Source organism: Quercus lobata, chromosome 10, assembly GCF_001633185.2.
Source record: "Quercus lobata isolate SW786 chromosome 10, ValleyOak3.0 Primary Assembly, whole genome shotgun sequence".
Classification (NCBI taxonomy): Eukaryota; Viridiplantae; Streptophyta; class Magnoliopsida; order Fagales; family Fagaceae; genus Quercus; species Quercus lobata.
In genome coordinates this window covers 3412095-3429156 of record NC_044913.1, presented here as the reverse complement: position 1 = coordinate 3429156, position 17062 = coordinate 3412095, and the positions used below count along the sequence as shown (strand labels likewise).

The 17062-nt window shown below is 35.1% G+C and overlaps 2 protein-coding genes across 2 annotated transcripts; both read right to left on the bottom strand.

Annotated features, from left to right (window-relative positions):
- Positions 1–1174: 1174 nt before the first annotated feature.
- Positions 1175–4273, bottom strand: LOC115965483 (tropinone reductase-like 3). Its single transcript, XM_031084718.1, has 6 exons — positions 4089–4273; positions 3349–3465; positions 2102–2236; positions 1655–1780; positions 1450–1551; positions 1175–1339 (listed from the first exon to the last, which is right to left on the bottom strand). The coding sequence occupies exons 1-6, from the start codon at positions 4224–4226 to the stop codon at positions 1190–1192; spliced, it is 768 nt and encodes a 255-aa protein (XP_030940578.1). The 5' UTR covers positions 4227–4273; the 3' UTR covers positions 1175–1189.
- A 3032-nt stretch (positions 4274–7305) lies between these two features.
- Positions 7306–9830, bottom strand: LOC115965515 (tropinone reductase-like 3). The gene is made up of 6 exons (XM_031084761.1): positions 9615–9830; positions 8997–9113; positions 8440–8574; positions 8048–8173; positions 7868–7969; positions 7306–7753 (listed from the first exon to the last, which is right to left on the bottom strand). The coding sequence occupies exons 1-6, from the start codon at positions 9750–9752 to the stop codon at positions 7604–7606; spliced, it is 768 nt and encodes a 255-aa protein (XP_030940621.1). The 5' UTR covers positions 9753–9830; the 3' UTR covers positions 7306–7603.
- Positions 9831–17062: the final 7232 nt, after the last annotated feature.

Here is a 17062-nt window from a genome sequence, read left to right as displayed (position 1 = left end):
CCCTCTACACAAAGGGAGAGATATGTCAATATTTACTCGAACTTGAAAGAAATTTCCACCATCATCCTCAGTGGACTCAGGGGACCTGAGAACCTCCCCAACCATGTCACATAGACTTTCCGCCACCATTCTCGACATGAAGTTGAGAGGGATATCGTGCACTTGAACCTAGAACCAAGCTTTATCAAAGATCAAATCTTTAACTTGTGAACCTTCCTCGTATCTTTTTAGGACCACAAGGTGTTTGTCAAAAGTCCAAGGTTGGTTTTGAAGGATCCTTTCCACATCTTGGACATTATCAAACTCAAATAGGACTATATGGTTGCCCAGATTGCGAATCTTGAAACCATTTTGTGACCTCCATAACTACTTGAAGGTGCGAACCACGGCCTCCATTACTAGAAAACGAGAGGTGAGAAATTTTGCCGCCACAACAAATGCTCTAGACTTTTGGATCCGTGGGAGAACAAAGCCAGAATTTTCCTTCTCCGAGAGCGAAAACTTACTCCAATCTTTTTTCAAGTCTTCCATGAGGAGAAAAACATTTGAAAAGAAGACTGATGAGAAGGAGGAACAGAGATTAGAAAAGAGAAAGAAGAAATTAGTGTTTCCCAAACCCCAAAACAAAGTAACCCACCAGTCTTGAGATACCCCTTTGGAGGCTCAAGAGGATAGAGAGATCAGACTGAACAAATACAACAAGACAAGAAACACAAATCTCCTTCTCAGAAGGGACAAGAACTACTATTGCCTAAAGAAAAGGGAAAAAACCCTTCTCTCTTTACGGCAGAGAGACTTACAGTTAAAATATGTTATTTGAAATATGATATTAAGCACATGTTTTGTGTTATGAATATTTTAAACACATGTTTTTACAACAAATTTTAAACCACAATTTTCACATTCTTTCAACTCCACTACCAAGCGGGCGCTAAAGCAATTGCCTTCCAAATAAAGCTGCTTGTGTGGAATGTATATTGTGTGTACATGTTACTCATACTCACAATGTGCGGGTCTTTTTAGCCACCTGTGGCCATATATAACGAAATATATAACTTGGCGTCACTTACAAACGAAATACATAACTTATGAATTTATTCTTTGCCATTTAATTACGGAATTGTAAACCAGTTATCAAACCAATGGGATTTTAAGAGTAGAAGCTATTACAGAGAAAATAGAAAGGGATCTAGAGTCTCGAAGGAGTCCCTCCTGCCACCACCAGAGTTTCTCCTGTTATATAAGAAGCATCATCAGATGCCAAAAAGGCAGTAGCAGCAGCCATGTCTTGAGTGGTACCAAGCCTGTTAAGCATAGTCCTCCCCTCGACCTCCTTCCTCTGCGATAAATTAAACACATATTTGGTTAATTGCAAAGGTCAATGTTCAACATATTCTTAAGTGGGCAAGGTCGGACATGGACTGCAACTTAGGATGGATTTATACTTACAAGGGCATCATTTTCTGTAATGAATGAGGCAAAGTGTGTTGGTACAAAACCGGGAGCAACACAGTTCACACGTGTATTTGGAGCCATCTCAGCTGCAAGTGCCTAGATGATGATTGAGAAAGAATTAAAACAAGGAAAGAAGCTTTCCATGATTTGCTTGAATACACGACTAATATAAAACATGGATATGGGAGCCAAGTCATACCTTGGTAAGTCCAAGAAGGGCTGTCTTAGTCACCCCATACATAGCCATGGAAGCTGGTGGGTGGTAGCCAGCAATAGAGGAAACAATGACCACAGAAGAACCCTTGGACATATGAGGACCTGCATCCTGTAAATTTAATGATGTGAGACTCAAAAATTAACAAATCATACTAGCAATGTCAGCACACTAAAGACTATAAGGAGAATCTACCGTGGAAAAGGTTATCAAGGCCACTAATTACAGTATACCACAGACATAGTATCTATAATGACTATCTTCACTTCAAAAAAAAAAAAAAATAAAGGAAAAAAGAAAGAAAGAAAGAAAAAGACACAGTATCCATAGAAAAAAAAAATTAAGTAGACCCTATACCATAAAGAATTACAGACATTCTTCCATTCTTATAATTTTCTCTTAAAATGAAAAACCTTTGCTAAAAGAAATTACCTTTAAGATAAGTATGGAGGATTTGACATTTATGTCCCACAGCTTATCCAGGACAGATTCTTGAGTTTGCAAAATGCTATCAACAGATGGATTAGTAGCAGCATTGGATACGACCACATCTATTTTACCATATTTCTGCAGATGAACAATTAAGTTAAGATTATATTTTACACATTCAAGTGTTAGCAAAGACTGACACTCTTAATAATACATGAATCCATACCATTAAAGGTAAGTAGACTGTTTGTAAATGAACCAAGCTGTTTATAAATAACTTGGACTTGGCTTGTTAAAAAGCTTATTCATGTTTTTTTGTTTTTAAATAAGCCAAACTTGAGCCTTAGTTTTAGGCTTGTTTAATAAACAAGCCAAGCACAAGCAAAAAAAAAAGTTCCTGAACAAGCTTGTGAACATTAGGGCTCCATACAAAACAAGTTGAGCTTAGGCTTGTTTGTGGTCTTGGTAATAAGCATAATATGAGCTTGACAATTAAACCCAAATCTTACTAAGACTTTAAGTAATTGGAAATTGGGACCACTCGTCCAAACCAAATAGGCTTGATAATAAACTTGATATAGGCTTGATAATGTACTTATGTTGGATCTCAACCTCAAAAACTTAATATTGAGCTAAAGTTTAAGATGGATATTAAGCTCAAGCTTGGCTTGATTAATGACTCAATCCAAGTTCAAGCTTTTAGACTTTTTGATGAGCTTGAGCTCAAGCATCATTTATCAAGCTTGAGCCAAGCTTGAAAATTTTACATTTGTTGTCAAGCCCAGCTTGAACAGTCACTACTCAACCAAGCTTAACTCGTTTACAGCCTTAAGTAGACACATAAAGTGAACACAGAGGAACCTAGAAACTAGAAAGCAACAATTATAATATCTCATGTATATTAGGGAATGTTTGAATGCCATGATCATTGTGGGAATAACTGTTCATTTGAAAAAGTAATCATCATCTTTGACAGAAAATTAGATTAAAGCTTTCATTAATGGAGTTCTATTAATTACTAACTTTTAGAATGACATAGATTCCATTATCTAATGATGGTGAGACCAAAAGGGATTGCCAAAATCAACTGGGACCACCTGTTGGCTTGTCTGACTTCCATAGCAAAAACAATATGCAAAAGATGAGCCTTTCCCCTCTCTCTATTAAATCTAAACTCACACTTTCTATACATTAATTTACTTTTCTAGTGCCATTCATATAAAAATCAATTATTCAACTTCATTTCTCACCTGAATAGTCTTGTCTATAAGGTTCTTCCTTTGTTGTGCATTTGACACATGACAAACAACACCCAACACCTCGATTCCTCGTGATTTGAGTTTTTCAACCGCCTCATCTACATTTTTCTGTAACAATTTCACCATGTGCAAGTAAATCAACATCATATATCTACATAACAAACAACATGAGACTTATCAGTTTATAAAAGCAAATCCTTCTTTTTAACACGCACACATGCATTAAACTGGAGTTGACAGAAAGTCCAACTTGAAGGCATTTCAAGCATAATCAGATACAAAAAGTCAACAACAACAAACAAAGCCTTGGTCCCAAAATTTTGGGGTTGGCTTCAAGCAAATCAGATACGATCCCCAAAAAAAAAAAATTTAAACAAATCCATGACTCCACCTACAATCATTCACTCAACAGAAGACCATATCAAATATGAATTTAATTCAATAACCCTACTTGAATTCAGCTATAACCTCTCAACTCTGCACACAACAAAACCTGATACTAAGTTCTAACATTAGGATTAGATGAAATCGAAATTTCATTTCCTCAAAACCAAAACAACATGAAATTCAGAGTTGCATGTCCTTTTCATCTCAGTTTCCAAAGCAATCAACCATAAAAGTAGTAGAAAAAGAAACCAACTTTAGCTAGAGATGAGAAACCCCATGTGAATTAAAGCCTATCTATCCCAATATATGAATGAAAAATCGAAAATTGAGGGACACCCACATACCTGTTTGCGAGAAGAGACGACAACAGAGGCACCTTCCAAGCCGAACCTCTCAGCAATGGTGAAGCCAATGCCCTGAGTGGAAGCAGTCACAATGGCAACCTTGCCTTCAAATCTCTTGGCAATCTTTGTCCCCTCCATTTTGTTTGGCTTCCTGATCTATGTAATGTAATCGAGTAAATTATTGAACCGAGCTTTGATTTTATAAGCAACAACGTTAGGGTGCACAGTACCTTACGTCTTTTTGTTTGACTTCTCATGTTCGCAATTTAGTTTCGACGAGAACAAAGGAATGGATATATACCACAATCATTTTCCAGAGTATGGGCCCTAGCCCCGACAATTAATTCCAATCATACATAGTACTTATCTTGTAGTCAAGTTAAATTTTTTTTTTTTATATTATTTTTTTATGAGCTTGGTCTCTTGAAAATATAGTCTAAAAAAAATTAGTGTTTTAGGAACTTCAAAAAATTTATAATATCTCGTAAAAAGAAAAGAGAAAAAGAGAAATAACACTGTCAACATTCTCTTGTACCAAATTAAAAGTAGCAGATTGTTACGAGTTATTATTAGTTGGTAAAAAAAATAATTTTAATGGTAAGTTTAAATTAGAATTAATAATAACTTACTACGTATGTGTGTTTGACTCTAAATTAAAAAGTCAACTTATTTTACTACTTCGCTTATTTTTGCTATTATTTATGGGTCATATTGCATTTTTTAGTACTATTTATGGGTTCTACTGTACTATTTCAGCTAACTTTTACCTTTATCTATAGTATTTTTAACAAACAATTTTCAGTTTCAGTAAAATAAGCAGATCTCAAACAGAACCTACATTTGATTTGTTATAAAAATGTTATAAAAATATTGTGGATGTAGTACTTTTCTAAAATAAATAATAGTGTTATAAATAGATTGTTGTGCAAATTTGATAGATACATAAAATTTTAATATATGGTGTGCATTTTATAATAATTTATTTTTATCACCGTGCGACAATATTGATTGGTTTTTTTTTTTTTTTTTGTATTAGCAAAGGTTCTAACCACATATATTTCATTTGATCATAACTGACTTTATTTGTTAAGCTAATTGGAGCTCATGATAATTTTTTAGTTATTAAATTTATTGTTTTTGTGAAAATTATATATGAAAAAAATTTATTGGTTCTAATACAATAAGAAATAATTTTTATTTTTACAGAAAATATAAGAGATGAGACATAATTTTAAATAACCTGATACTATATATATATATATATATTTAAAACTATTAAGTACTAAATTTTTATTGGGTCTTTTATTGGAAAGAAGTTGAATTCTCTTCCCAATTATGGTAAGGGAAAAGCCACTAACATTTAGGATGCAGGTGATTTGTATAATAACCTTCTAAAATATATATATATATATATATATATATAATGATGCTTCAAAAATGAAAAATAATAAATATGACAATTACTTTATTTGATTAGTGTAATATCAATTTCTATATCTTATGTAATAAAATTTATAATCCCTTCTATATACACACATATTCTTCTTCCATATTTTATATAATTCTCTATATTTTTATCTATATATAATACAAAATCAAAGTTTTTTGTTGAACTATAATGTTTTTATTTTATTTTTAGAATCAACTTCTTCTAATGTTGTTGCGTAAACTTTTGAAAGTTCATATTTTTCACATCATTATTCTAATATATATATATATATATGAGTTGAGTTCAAGTTATATTTAGTATAACTCTAAATAATGTCACACCACCCAATAACGTATTATAGAATTCATACTTTGAGGATCCTACCGTTAAATTACATGTTTTATATGTTCTTAACATGTATGCTAATTTTCATGCTAATCAAATGTAATTTACTAATTGATCCATAAACTCATATTTTAGACAGTATTTTAAACTACAAAAACTCGAATTTAAACAATTTTTTGATGACATTACCATTGATCTTTGATTATTTTTAAATTTTGTAAACATAGAGAATATACGAATAATGTAAACTAATGGTAGATTTGTCAAAATTCAAATTCAATTAAAAAATATTAAGTAGTGTAACATTACTTAAAATTACACCAAGTGTAACTTGAACTGAACCCTCTCTCTCTCTCTCTCTCTCTCTCTTTATATATACACATATATAATTTTATATTTATTTTTCCCATTAGAATGCCACATCGTATTTTTCTTAAAATGGTAGAATGAATGATTCCATTAACAAACAAATTCATAATAAATTTCAATATATAACTATTATCAAATTCATTTTTTTTTAAATTTTAATTTGGAACAATTTTCTTTATAATCATAATATATATATATATTAAAAAATTATGTATCATATATAAATATTTTTTTGTTAAAATTTCCAGTATATGGAACGGATTTTTGAGTCCACATATTTATAATTTTGTTTGTGTATCTAATTTTTTTTTTTTTTAATTTTTTTAAGATATAGTATGATTTGAACATATAATGTCTACTTCATGATTATTACTCTTTATCATCATGTTTTTTTGGATAGAAATCAACATGTCAAGACACTAATTATTATTATTATTATTTTTAATTAGTTTTTAGTGTAAACATGATTCTACTCCAAGTCTCTTATTCAAGGATAATATACTTTACCAATTGAACCAACTAAAATTATGGAGTGTGTTATCTTTGGATTAAGTCATATCTATTATATGATAATTGCTCTTTATCATAATTCCAAGACACTAATTGGTTTATGGTAATGGGGTTTAAACCTGTTTCCCTTTTTCTTTCTTATTCATACTTTCTCCTAGATCCTAGGAGGAAGGTGCTTGGGGCATACACAACATTCTGTGAGAGATGATGTAATGGACAATTTATTGCAGACCTAGTATCAGAATCTCCAAGTCAATCCAAAGCGGCAAAGTAAAGCCCTTTGGACGAATCAACCCCACCCATAAACAGAGAAGAGTGAAAAAGGTAAAGCAATGGAATCTATGGATGAAGATAAGGAACAGAGAAGAGTGAAAAAGGTAAAGCAATGGAATCTATGGATGAAGATAAGGACTTCATAGCATGTCGGGAAAACACCAAATTTGCCAAAGAAATGGTGTTGGCATTTCCATCCGCTTCACTAGAACAAGTCATGACACTTGAGTCCAGAGACACTACGTTGTTCAACAGGGTTGATAACGGTTGGCTTCAGGCCTTTTCTGCTCATCCCCGGATGGGAGATTGGACCTATTCTTTCCAATCCCACCACCACCACAGGTGAAAAGAGTGCCCATTTGATTCTTGAATGAGGAAGTAGTTCGTTGCCTGGAAATCGTCTGCAGTAAATGCTGCTTGTATTTGATTCTTTGCTTTGTTTGAATAAAGTTTCTTATTCATCAAAAGTAAAAAGGAAAAAAAAAAAAATTTCTTGCTTTTTAATTGTTACATTGGAAACAAGTATTAAACTGAAGGGTTTCTATGAGTAGAACGGTGGAAGACAACACATAGCCATATAGAAAGGGATCTAGAGTCTAGAAGGCATCCCTCCCGCCACCACTAGAATTTCACCTGTTATATAAGAAGCATCATCAGATGCCAAAAATGCAGTGGCAGCAGCCATGTCTTGTGTGGTACCAAGCCTGTTAAGTAAAGTCCTCTGCTCAATCTCCTTCCTCTACAATAAATAAAACCAATATTCAGTTCATTGCAGAGGTCAATGCAGCAATGCTCAAAATCTTGTGAAATGGGCAAGGTCAGTCACGCAATTAAAGGATGGACTTATACTTACAATAGCATCATTTGTTGTAAGGAATGCGGCAAAGCTTGTTGGTACAAAACCAGGAGCAACACAGTTTACGCGCGTATTTGGTGCCATTTCAGCTGCAAGGGCCTGAAGGAAACAAGGAAAGAAGATATCCATGATTTGTGAAATTCTTGAACATAGAACTAATAATGAACCAAGTTATACCTTTGTAAGCCCAAGAAGGGCTGTTTTAGTCACCCCATACATAGCCATGGTAGCTGGTGGTTGGTAGGCGGTAAAAGAGGAAATAATAACCACTGAAGAACCCTTCTGCAAGTGAGGAGCTGCATCCTATAAAAATAATGTAGTGAGTATCAAACGTTACAAATCATACTAATAGTGCCAGCTCATGAAGACTGCAAAGAGAAGATCTACCAACTATGAGACAATAATGAAAAGATTATAAAGGCCAACAATTACTGTACACCACTAAAAGCATCCAAAAGAACAAAAAATAGGTAAGACACTTAAACATATTATAAAACTAGTATTGATGCCCATGCATGCCCCACAATGGCATTATTCAATTACAATGAAGAATCTTCCAAAGAAATTACCTGTAAAATAAGTATGGATGATTTGACATTTATCTCCCATAGCTTATCCAGGACAGATTCTTGAGTTTGCAAAATGTCATCAATTGAAGGATTAGCAGCTGCGTTCGATACAACCACATCTATTTTCCCATATTTCTGCAAATGAAATTTTAAGTTAAAATTATCTAATAGAACCACATTCAACATTAGTAAAAGCATGTTCTTACTTAAAACATAAATCCATTCCCTTCAAAAATAATATAGACACATAGATAGAAATAAAGACTGAAGAACCAGGAAAGCAACAATCAGAATTAAACATGTATGTTAAGATATGGCTAAATGCCAAGCAAATTACTGCCTTTTAACATGATACAGCCTCCCCATTACTTACTAATCACGAGATAAAGGGATTGAGTAAATCAACTGAGTCCAGCTGTTGAACTTACTGATTTCCATTATTCCATAGCATGAACCATATGCAAAACCTTATAAACTCACTTTCTAAAGTTCCTTCATTCATTTACTTTTTCTAGGGTCATTCACATAAAGGTCAACTATTCAACTTCATTTCTCACCTGAACAGTCTTGTCTATGAGGTTCTTCCTTTGTTGTTTATTTGACACATGACAAACGACACCCAACACTTCGATTCCTTGAGCTTTGAGTTTTTCAACTGCCTCATCTACATTGTTCTGTATCAATTTCACAACACAAAGGTAAACAAGTAAATCAACATCATATATCTGCTTAAAAAACAACATGAGACTTATCCACTTATAAAAGCAACTAAGAAAAAAAAAATCCAAATTCCTCTTTCATAATCAAACCATGACATTCTATTTCTTCTTTCCTTCCTCTTTTTTCTTTTCCACAAGTTTCTCAGCAACCAACCAGAGCGTACAAGGAATCAAATATGAGTTAAATTCAATAACCCCGGTTGAATTCAGCTCCTAAATTATCCACCAAACCAAACCAGATGCTAACTTTATGCGTAGCTGAGATAAAAATTCATTTCCTCAAAACCAAAACAACATAAAACTCAGAAATTTCAGATCAATGACAATGAAACATAAGGGTAGAAAAAGAGACACCAAGTTTGGCTAGAGTTGAGAAACCCCAGATGAATTAAAGCGTAGAAACCTAAAAATATGAATGAAAAATCGAAAATTGAGGGGTGACCCACGACCACCAACCTGTTTGCGAGAAGAGACGACGACAGAGGCACCTTCCAAGCCAAGACGCTCGGCAATGGAGAAGCCGATGCCCTGAGTCGAAGCTGTGACAATGGCCACTTTGCCTTCGTATCTCTTGCCAAACTTCGACTTGTCCATTTTGCTTGACTTCCTGATCTACGCATTCGTATTGTATATATATATATATATATATATATATATATATATGGGACCGAGTTTTTTTTTTTTGGAAAAAAGATATGAGGACATACCGACGGATCTTTACAAGTTGTGAGTTGATGCGCGTTTAAGGTACTATGACTTGCCCCACGGGCCACCACGCACCCTACTTTGAGTTGCACTACTACGCATTTTGGTCGTATAAATATTAGTGAGATGTGGGAGATAATGGTGGGAATTCAAGTTTTCGGTGTAAAATTGATTGATGTCTTGGTTTGATGAAAAAGAATTATCATCAGAAATGAATGTTATAGGATAAAATTTTCTCTAAAAAAAAAAGGTAAAGAGTTTCACACTTATATACTTTTAGATTAAAGTAAAGTAAAATTTTTATCTTGTTTAAAAAAAAAGAAGAAGATAATTTGAGTTGTGACACTTTTTTTCTCGACTTTTAGAGAGAAACATTTGAACTCATTTGTTTCTATTTAACATTAGTTTTGACTGTTAGATTGCATTATTTTATTATATTTGCAAAATTTTAAAAAAATTAATAACTATATTATCAATTAAATATTTAAAATTTCAAGTTTTTGTAATCATAAATCATACATAAAAAAAAAAGGTTTATATATCAAATAATAAATAACATTCAATTGGAAAAAAATTTAACATATGTGTTAAGAACATAAAAAATGTGCAATCCTTGCCTCCCTTTTTTTCCTTTTTTTGATTTCCTAAAACTGTGGCATGGAGCTTTGTTTTGCTTTTCTTCTTTTCTTTTCTTTTTTTGTTTAATTAGACATGATTTTTTTTTTTTTGGACATGATTTTTTTTTTCAATAAATTTAGGTGATTTTTTTTTTGGGGTTGCTTGTCACTTTTTTATTTTAATTGTGCATCATTTTATAAAAAAGGGTATATGAGTAAATTTATAAAACTCACTTTTTCCATCTCTCCACTTTTTCACTCCCAACCAAACAAAAATGAGGGAAAATAAAATCTTTTCTATCATCATGTTTTTTTGCTAGAAATCAACATATCAAGACACTAATTATTATTATTATTATTTTAATTAGTTTTTAGTGTAAGCATTATTCAAGGATAATATACTTTACCAATTGAATCAACTAAAATTATGGAATGTGTTATCTTTGGATTAGGTCATATCTATTCTATGATAATTTTTTTTTTTTTATCATAATTCCAGGACCCTGATTGGCTTATGGTAAGGGGGTTTAAACCTGTTTCCCTTTTCCTTTCTTATTCATACTTTCTCCTAGATCCCAGGAGGAAGGTGCTTGGGGCATACACAACATTCTGTGAGAGATGATGTGATGGATAATTATTGCAGACCTAGTATTAGAATCTCCAAGTCAATCCAAAGCGGCAAAGTAAAGCCCTTTGGACGAATCAACCCCACCCAGAAACAGAGAAGAGTGAAAAAGGTAAAGCAATGGAATCTATGGACTAGGTTGCACGGACACGCCATTTTTGGCGTCGTGTCCGCGTTCGACACGTGTCGGACACCGGAATGGGGACGACGCGCCAGATTCCGGTGTCCGGCAGTGTCCCTTTTCTTTTTCTTTTTTTCGCTTCTTTGACACGGCTCCAACACGGCGCCGACGCAGCTCCGACATGGCATCGACGCGGTTCCGACACCTCCAACACGCCACCAGTGAAAAAAAAAAGAAAAAAATCACAGATTTTGACCGGAACTTACCAATGCCGTTGATTTTGTGATAACCCTAAAATAATATAGCAAGTTTAGAGTCTCTTATACTGAAAGTTGAAACCACATCTCAAGATCTTCTCAACCCACCCTCCCTCTGTCGCTGCCGCTGCCGCTGCCCTCTGTCCCTCATCGGAGTTAGATCGGACCGATCGGCGAGCTCCGACGTCGACGCCGTGCCATCTGTCCTCTGTCCCTTCCGATCTCTCTTGGCGCGGACCGATCTCTTCTCTGTTCTCTCTGTCTTTTTTTTTTTTTTTTTTTTCTTTCTTTCCGATGTTTACTTGAATCTACTGTTACTTAGACAATGTATAACGCGTTTTGCTTTTGCTTTTGCTTTTGTTTTTGTTTTGTGTTTTTTTTTTTTTTTTTTTATTGCTGCTGTGGCGTTGTGGCGTGTGGCCTGTGTGCCTCCGTCGTTTTTTTTTTTTTTTTTTATATATATATATATATATATTTTTTTTTAATATTAGTTATAACTTATAAAATTTTTTTTTTGTGTGTCCTGCTATAGTTTTATTTATTTATTAAAGTTAAATATTGTAGGTAATTTTACTAAAATGAATACTGAAAGTGCTTGAAAATTTTGTGTATTATTGTAGTATTTTGGGTGTTAGTTTACTTATTTGTAGTTCTTACATAATTTATATTCTAAACATAAATGTATTTTGTCTAAAAATATTAAAAAATATACCTAAATATAAAATTTAATTAATTATTTAACCGCCGTGTCCCCGCCGTGTCGTGTCCTTATTTTTCAAAAATTGTCGTATCCCCGTGTCCGTGTCCGTGTCATGTCCGTGTCCGTGTCCGTGTCCGTGTCCGTGCAACATAGTCTATGGATGAAGATAAGGACTTCATAGCAAGTCGGGAAAACACCAAATTTGCCAAATAAATGGTGTTGGCATTTCCATCCGCTTCACTAGAACAAGTCATGACACTTGTCCAGAGACAATACGTTGTTCAACAGGGTTGATAACGGTTGGCTTAAGGCCTTTTCTGCTCATCCCCGAATGGGAGATTGGACCTCTTCTTTCCAATCCCACCACCATCACAGGTGAAAAGAGTGCCCATTTGATTCTTGAATGAGGAAGTAGTTCGTTGCCTGAAAATCGTCTGCAGTAAATGCTGCTTGTATTTGATTCTTTGCTTTGTTTGAATAAAGTTTCTTATTCATCAAAAGTAAGGGGAAAAAAAAAAATTCTTGCTTTTTAATTGTTACATTGGAAACAAGTATTAAACTGAAGGGTTTCAATGAGTAGAACGGTAGAAGACAACACATAGCCATATAGAAAGGGATCTAGAGTCTAGAAGGCAACCCTCCCGCCACCACTAGAATTTCTCCTGTTATATAAGAAGCATCATCAGATGCCAACAAGGCAGCGGCAGCAGCCATGTCTTGTGTGGTACCAAGCCTGTTAAGTAAAGTCCTCTGCTCAATCTTCTTCATCTATATCAGACAACAAAGAAGAAAAGAGCAGAGAATAAGAAGAATGAGAAGAGGAGTAAAACGACACTGGAAATAAGCTAAGCTACAAGTCTACTTAGAAGAGCAGCTAAACGGCATGTAGTCCTGTTGATTATTTAACTCAGCTTATGTCACACGTATTGTAACTAACTCTCACACGTGCTGTAACTGACTCCATAGCTCCTTCTCCCATTTCTGTTATTCTTTCAGTTATTCCGTTGCTCTCTGTTTTGGGCATTTGATTTCAGAGATGTATATAAGCTTGATGTATGTACAGATTCATTAATACAAGAATTAGAGAAAGTTTCTTATCTCTTCTCTCAATTTCTCTCTCTGTTCTTCCTGTGTATTCACACGTTTGTTTCTTTTCTATTCTGTTATATGGTATCAGAGCTCGAGCCTTCTTCAATGGCGTCGAATACTCAAGCTACTCAGGCTACTCAAGCTACTCAAGCTGCTCAGGCTACTCAGATTTTCTCATCTCAACGAGAACTGACTCCGATGGAGGATCCACGAAGTCCATTTTTCTTGCATCATGGTGAAACACCAGGTGCGATTCTGGTTACTCAACCATTAACAGAGGATAATTATCCTATGTGGTCCAGAGCAATGAGAATGGCTTTGGATGCCAAGAGTAAGCTTGGATTTATTGATGGTACTGTTAATGCATCAATGGCGATCACACCGTTAGAGAAGCAAGCCTGGTCCAAATGCAATTCAATGATCTCCTCTTGGATCTTGAATTCCGTTTCTCCCAACCTCACTGCCAGTGTAATCTACAGAGACACTGCATTCGAAGTGTGGAATACTCTCAAGAAACGATTTTCTCAAGCAAATGGACCTAGGATCTCTCAACTTCAGAAACAAATCTCCACTATGATGCAAGGTGCTGCTACTGTCACTGGTTTCTTCACTGATCTTCAAGCTGCCTGGGATCAATTATTGAATTTCAGGCCTTCACCTTGTTGTTCATGTGGAAAGTGCACCTGTGGTGTGAATGATAAGATCACAACCTTTCAGCATCAAGATTCTCTCATGCAATTCTTGAACGGGTTGAATGATTCCTATTCTCAAGTGAAAACACAAATACTCATGATGGAGCCTAGTCCTTCCATTGATAAGGCATTTTCTCTGGTGATTCAAGAGGAAAGGCAAAGGTATTCAGGATTTTCTGCTGGTCCTTCTGTTGAATCAACTGCCCTTGCAGTCAACAAGAATCAAGGATTCAATCAAGGGATTTCATATCCAGGATACAACAAGAACACTAAAGGAATCAATGCAAAAGGGAGGCCTGTATGTAGTCACTGTGGCAAGCTTGGACATGTTGTAGAAAAATGCTACAAATTGGTAGGATATCCTCCAGGTTACAAGCAGAAGGGCAGAGTGGCCATGGCTAATCAGGTCTTGACTGAAGATGATTAAGGAATTTCCAACAATTCTGGCAATCAACAGGTCAATTCATTTCCCTTTACTTCAGAGCAATATCAACAGTTAATCTCAATGCTCAGCTCTCATCATGCATCCACATCTGGTGCTGCCAATGATGCATTGCACTCAGCTAATTCTGCTCTTTCAGGTAATGTGTGTAATACTTGGTCAGATTGTGTTTCCTTAGACTTGCAACATTCAGTTTTTGCTGTTAATCCTGTCAATAAGAATGCCTATGGTACTGATATTTGGATCCTTGATACCGGAGCCACAGACCACATAGTGCATTCCTTATCTTTGTTTACACACATCACTAGCTCCATTTCCACATTTGTTCAATTACCTAATGGTGAAAGGGTCACAGTTACACATGTAGGTACAATTCAGGTTACTTCAACTTTAAAACTTGAAAATGTGCTATGTGTTCCCTCTTTCACCTTCAACCTGATTTCTGTTAGCCAATTAACCAAAACACTTTCATGTTGTTTCATTTTTCTGTCAAAATTTTGCTTTATACAGGACCTTACTTGTTGGAAAACGATTGGAGTGGGTGAATTACATGACAATCTGTATCTGCTGCACACTGCATCTTCTTGCAAATCTGTTTCAGAAGTTTCTTCAACTCTTGAGTCTGTTTTGCATTCTTTTGTCAATTCTGTATCTGGTTCAATTCCTAGAGTTAGCAAGTCTTATCTTTGGCACATGAGGTTAGGACATGCCTCTGATAATAAGTTTCAGGCCTTACACAGTCATATACCTGATGTACAAAATTTCCATAGCAATAAAAATTGTGTTCTTTGTCCAATTGCAAAACAAAAGAGACTTCCATTTCCCTTTCTTAATCATGTTTCAAATGCTGCTTTTGATTTGATCCATTGTGATGTTTGGGGACCATTTGCCAAGCTCACTCATGATGGATTCAGATTCTTTCTTACTATTGTGGATGATGCCACAAGATCCACTTGGAGTTATCTTATGAAATCAAAAGCTGAGACTAGACCTTTGCTGATTTCTTTCTATAACATGATCAACACTCAATTTCATACAAATATCAAGACCATTAGAACTGATAATGCCCCTGAATTTTTCTTAAAAGACTTTTATGCCAGCAAGGGTATTATTCACCAACATTCATGTGTTGCCACTCCACAACAAAATTCAGTTGTGGAGAGGAAACACCAGCACATTTTAAGCATTGCAAGGACATTAAAATTTCAATCTAATGTTCCTATTTGCTATTGGGGTGACTGTGTATTGACTGCTGCATATATAATCAATAGGCTACCCTCCAAACTTCTAAACCAGAAAACTCCCTTTGAAAAACTCTATGGAAAGCCTCCTTCCTTTCTTCATCTAAAGGTTTTTGGCTGTCTTTGCTTTGCCTCTACCTTATCCCATAACAGATCCAAATTTGACCCTAGATCATCCCCTTGTGTCTTCCTTGGTTACCCGTTTGGAGTTAAGGGTTACAAACTTCTTGATTTGACTACCAAGAGGATTTTCATATCCAGAGATGTTCATTTCCTTGAGACTGTTTTTCCTTTCATTTCACAGCCTCATTCTTATTCTCCAAACACTAATATCCCTTTATCTCATCTTTTTCCTTCAGTGGCTGAACCATCTACCTCTTTCTTTGATTTTGAAACCTCTGGCACCTTTTCTTATGTCCCACAGGTTCCTCTCACTGATGCTATTCCCAATCATGATATTCCTTTAGCTCCTTTACCTACTGATATCTCAGTTTTAGCTCCTGCTGATTCACTTGTTCCCAATACTGCTAACTTACCTGTTGAAGATTCTGCAGAATTACATGTTACAAATTCTGCGGATCCTTCATCTTCCCAATCTATCCAACCTATCATTTCTCCCACTCTTCCATCCTCTATTCCCTTAAGAAAGTCATCCAGACTCTCCAAACCACCTGCATACTTAACAGATTTCAAATGCAGCACAGTTGTTACTGATAATCCACCTTCCCTTTCTGCCAACAAGTCAGGTATCCTCTTTCCCTTGTCTCATTATCTTACTTCTTCAAAATTATCCTCCAATTATGCACATTTCTGCTCCCTCATCTCTGCCATACCTGAACCTACATCTTACCAAGAGGCAATCAAAGATTCTAATTGGCAGGATGCTATGGCATCTGAAATTGCTGCTTTGGAGGCTAATCAAACCTGGTCCATTACACCTTTACCTCCTCATAAAAGGGCTATTGGGTGCAAATGGGTCTATAGAGTCAAATACAATGCTGATGGCTCCTTGGACAGATACAAAGCCAGGCTTGTTGCCAAAGGTTTCACTCAACAAGCTGGCTTAGACTTCACTGATACTTTCTCACCTGTTGCTAAGCTCACTACTGTCAAAACTCTTCTTGCCATTTCTGCTGTGAGAGGTTGGCATTTGGTTCAACTTGATGTGAACAATGCCTTTCTAAATGGTGATCTCCATGAAGAAGTCTATATGCAGTTACCTCAGGGATTTCACAGCAAGGGGGAGAACCTAGTTTGCAAGCTTAACAAGTCTTTGTATGGTCTCAAGCAAGCATCAAGACAGTGGTACTCCAAGTTCTCTTCAACCATTTTAAAATATGGTTTCAAGCAATCCAAATCAGATTACTCCTTGTTCACTAAGAAGTGCAATCAGACTTTCATAGCATTACTTGTTT

Coding starts and splice junctions, on each gene's coding strand:
- LOC115965483 (XM_031084718.1), bottom strand. CDS start 4,226: ATGGAGGGGACAAAGATTGCCAAGAGATTTGAAGGCAAGGTTGCCATT. Junction 2,237..3,348: donor TTATAGACAAGACTATTCAG/GTGAGAAATGAA, acceptor GTTCATCTGCAG/AAATATGGTAAAATAGATGT. Junction 1,781..2,101: donor CCTCCATACTTATCTTAAAG/GTAATTTCTTTT, acceptor TTAAATTTACAG/GATGCAGGTCCTCATATGTC.
- LOC115965515 (XM_031084761.1), bottom strand. CDS start 9,752: ATGGACAAGTCGAAGTTTGGCAAGAGATACGAAGGCAAAGTGGCCATT. Junction 9,114..9,614: donor TCGTCTCTTCTCGCAAACAG/GTTGGTGGTCGT, acceptor AAATTGATACAG/AACAATGTAGATGAGGCAGT. Junction 8,575..8,996: donor TCATAGACAAGACTGTTCAG/GTGAGAAATGAA, acceptor TTTCATTTGCAG/AAATATGGGAAAATAGATGT.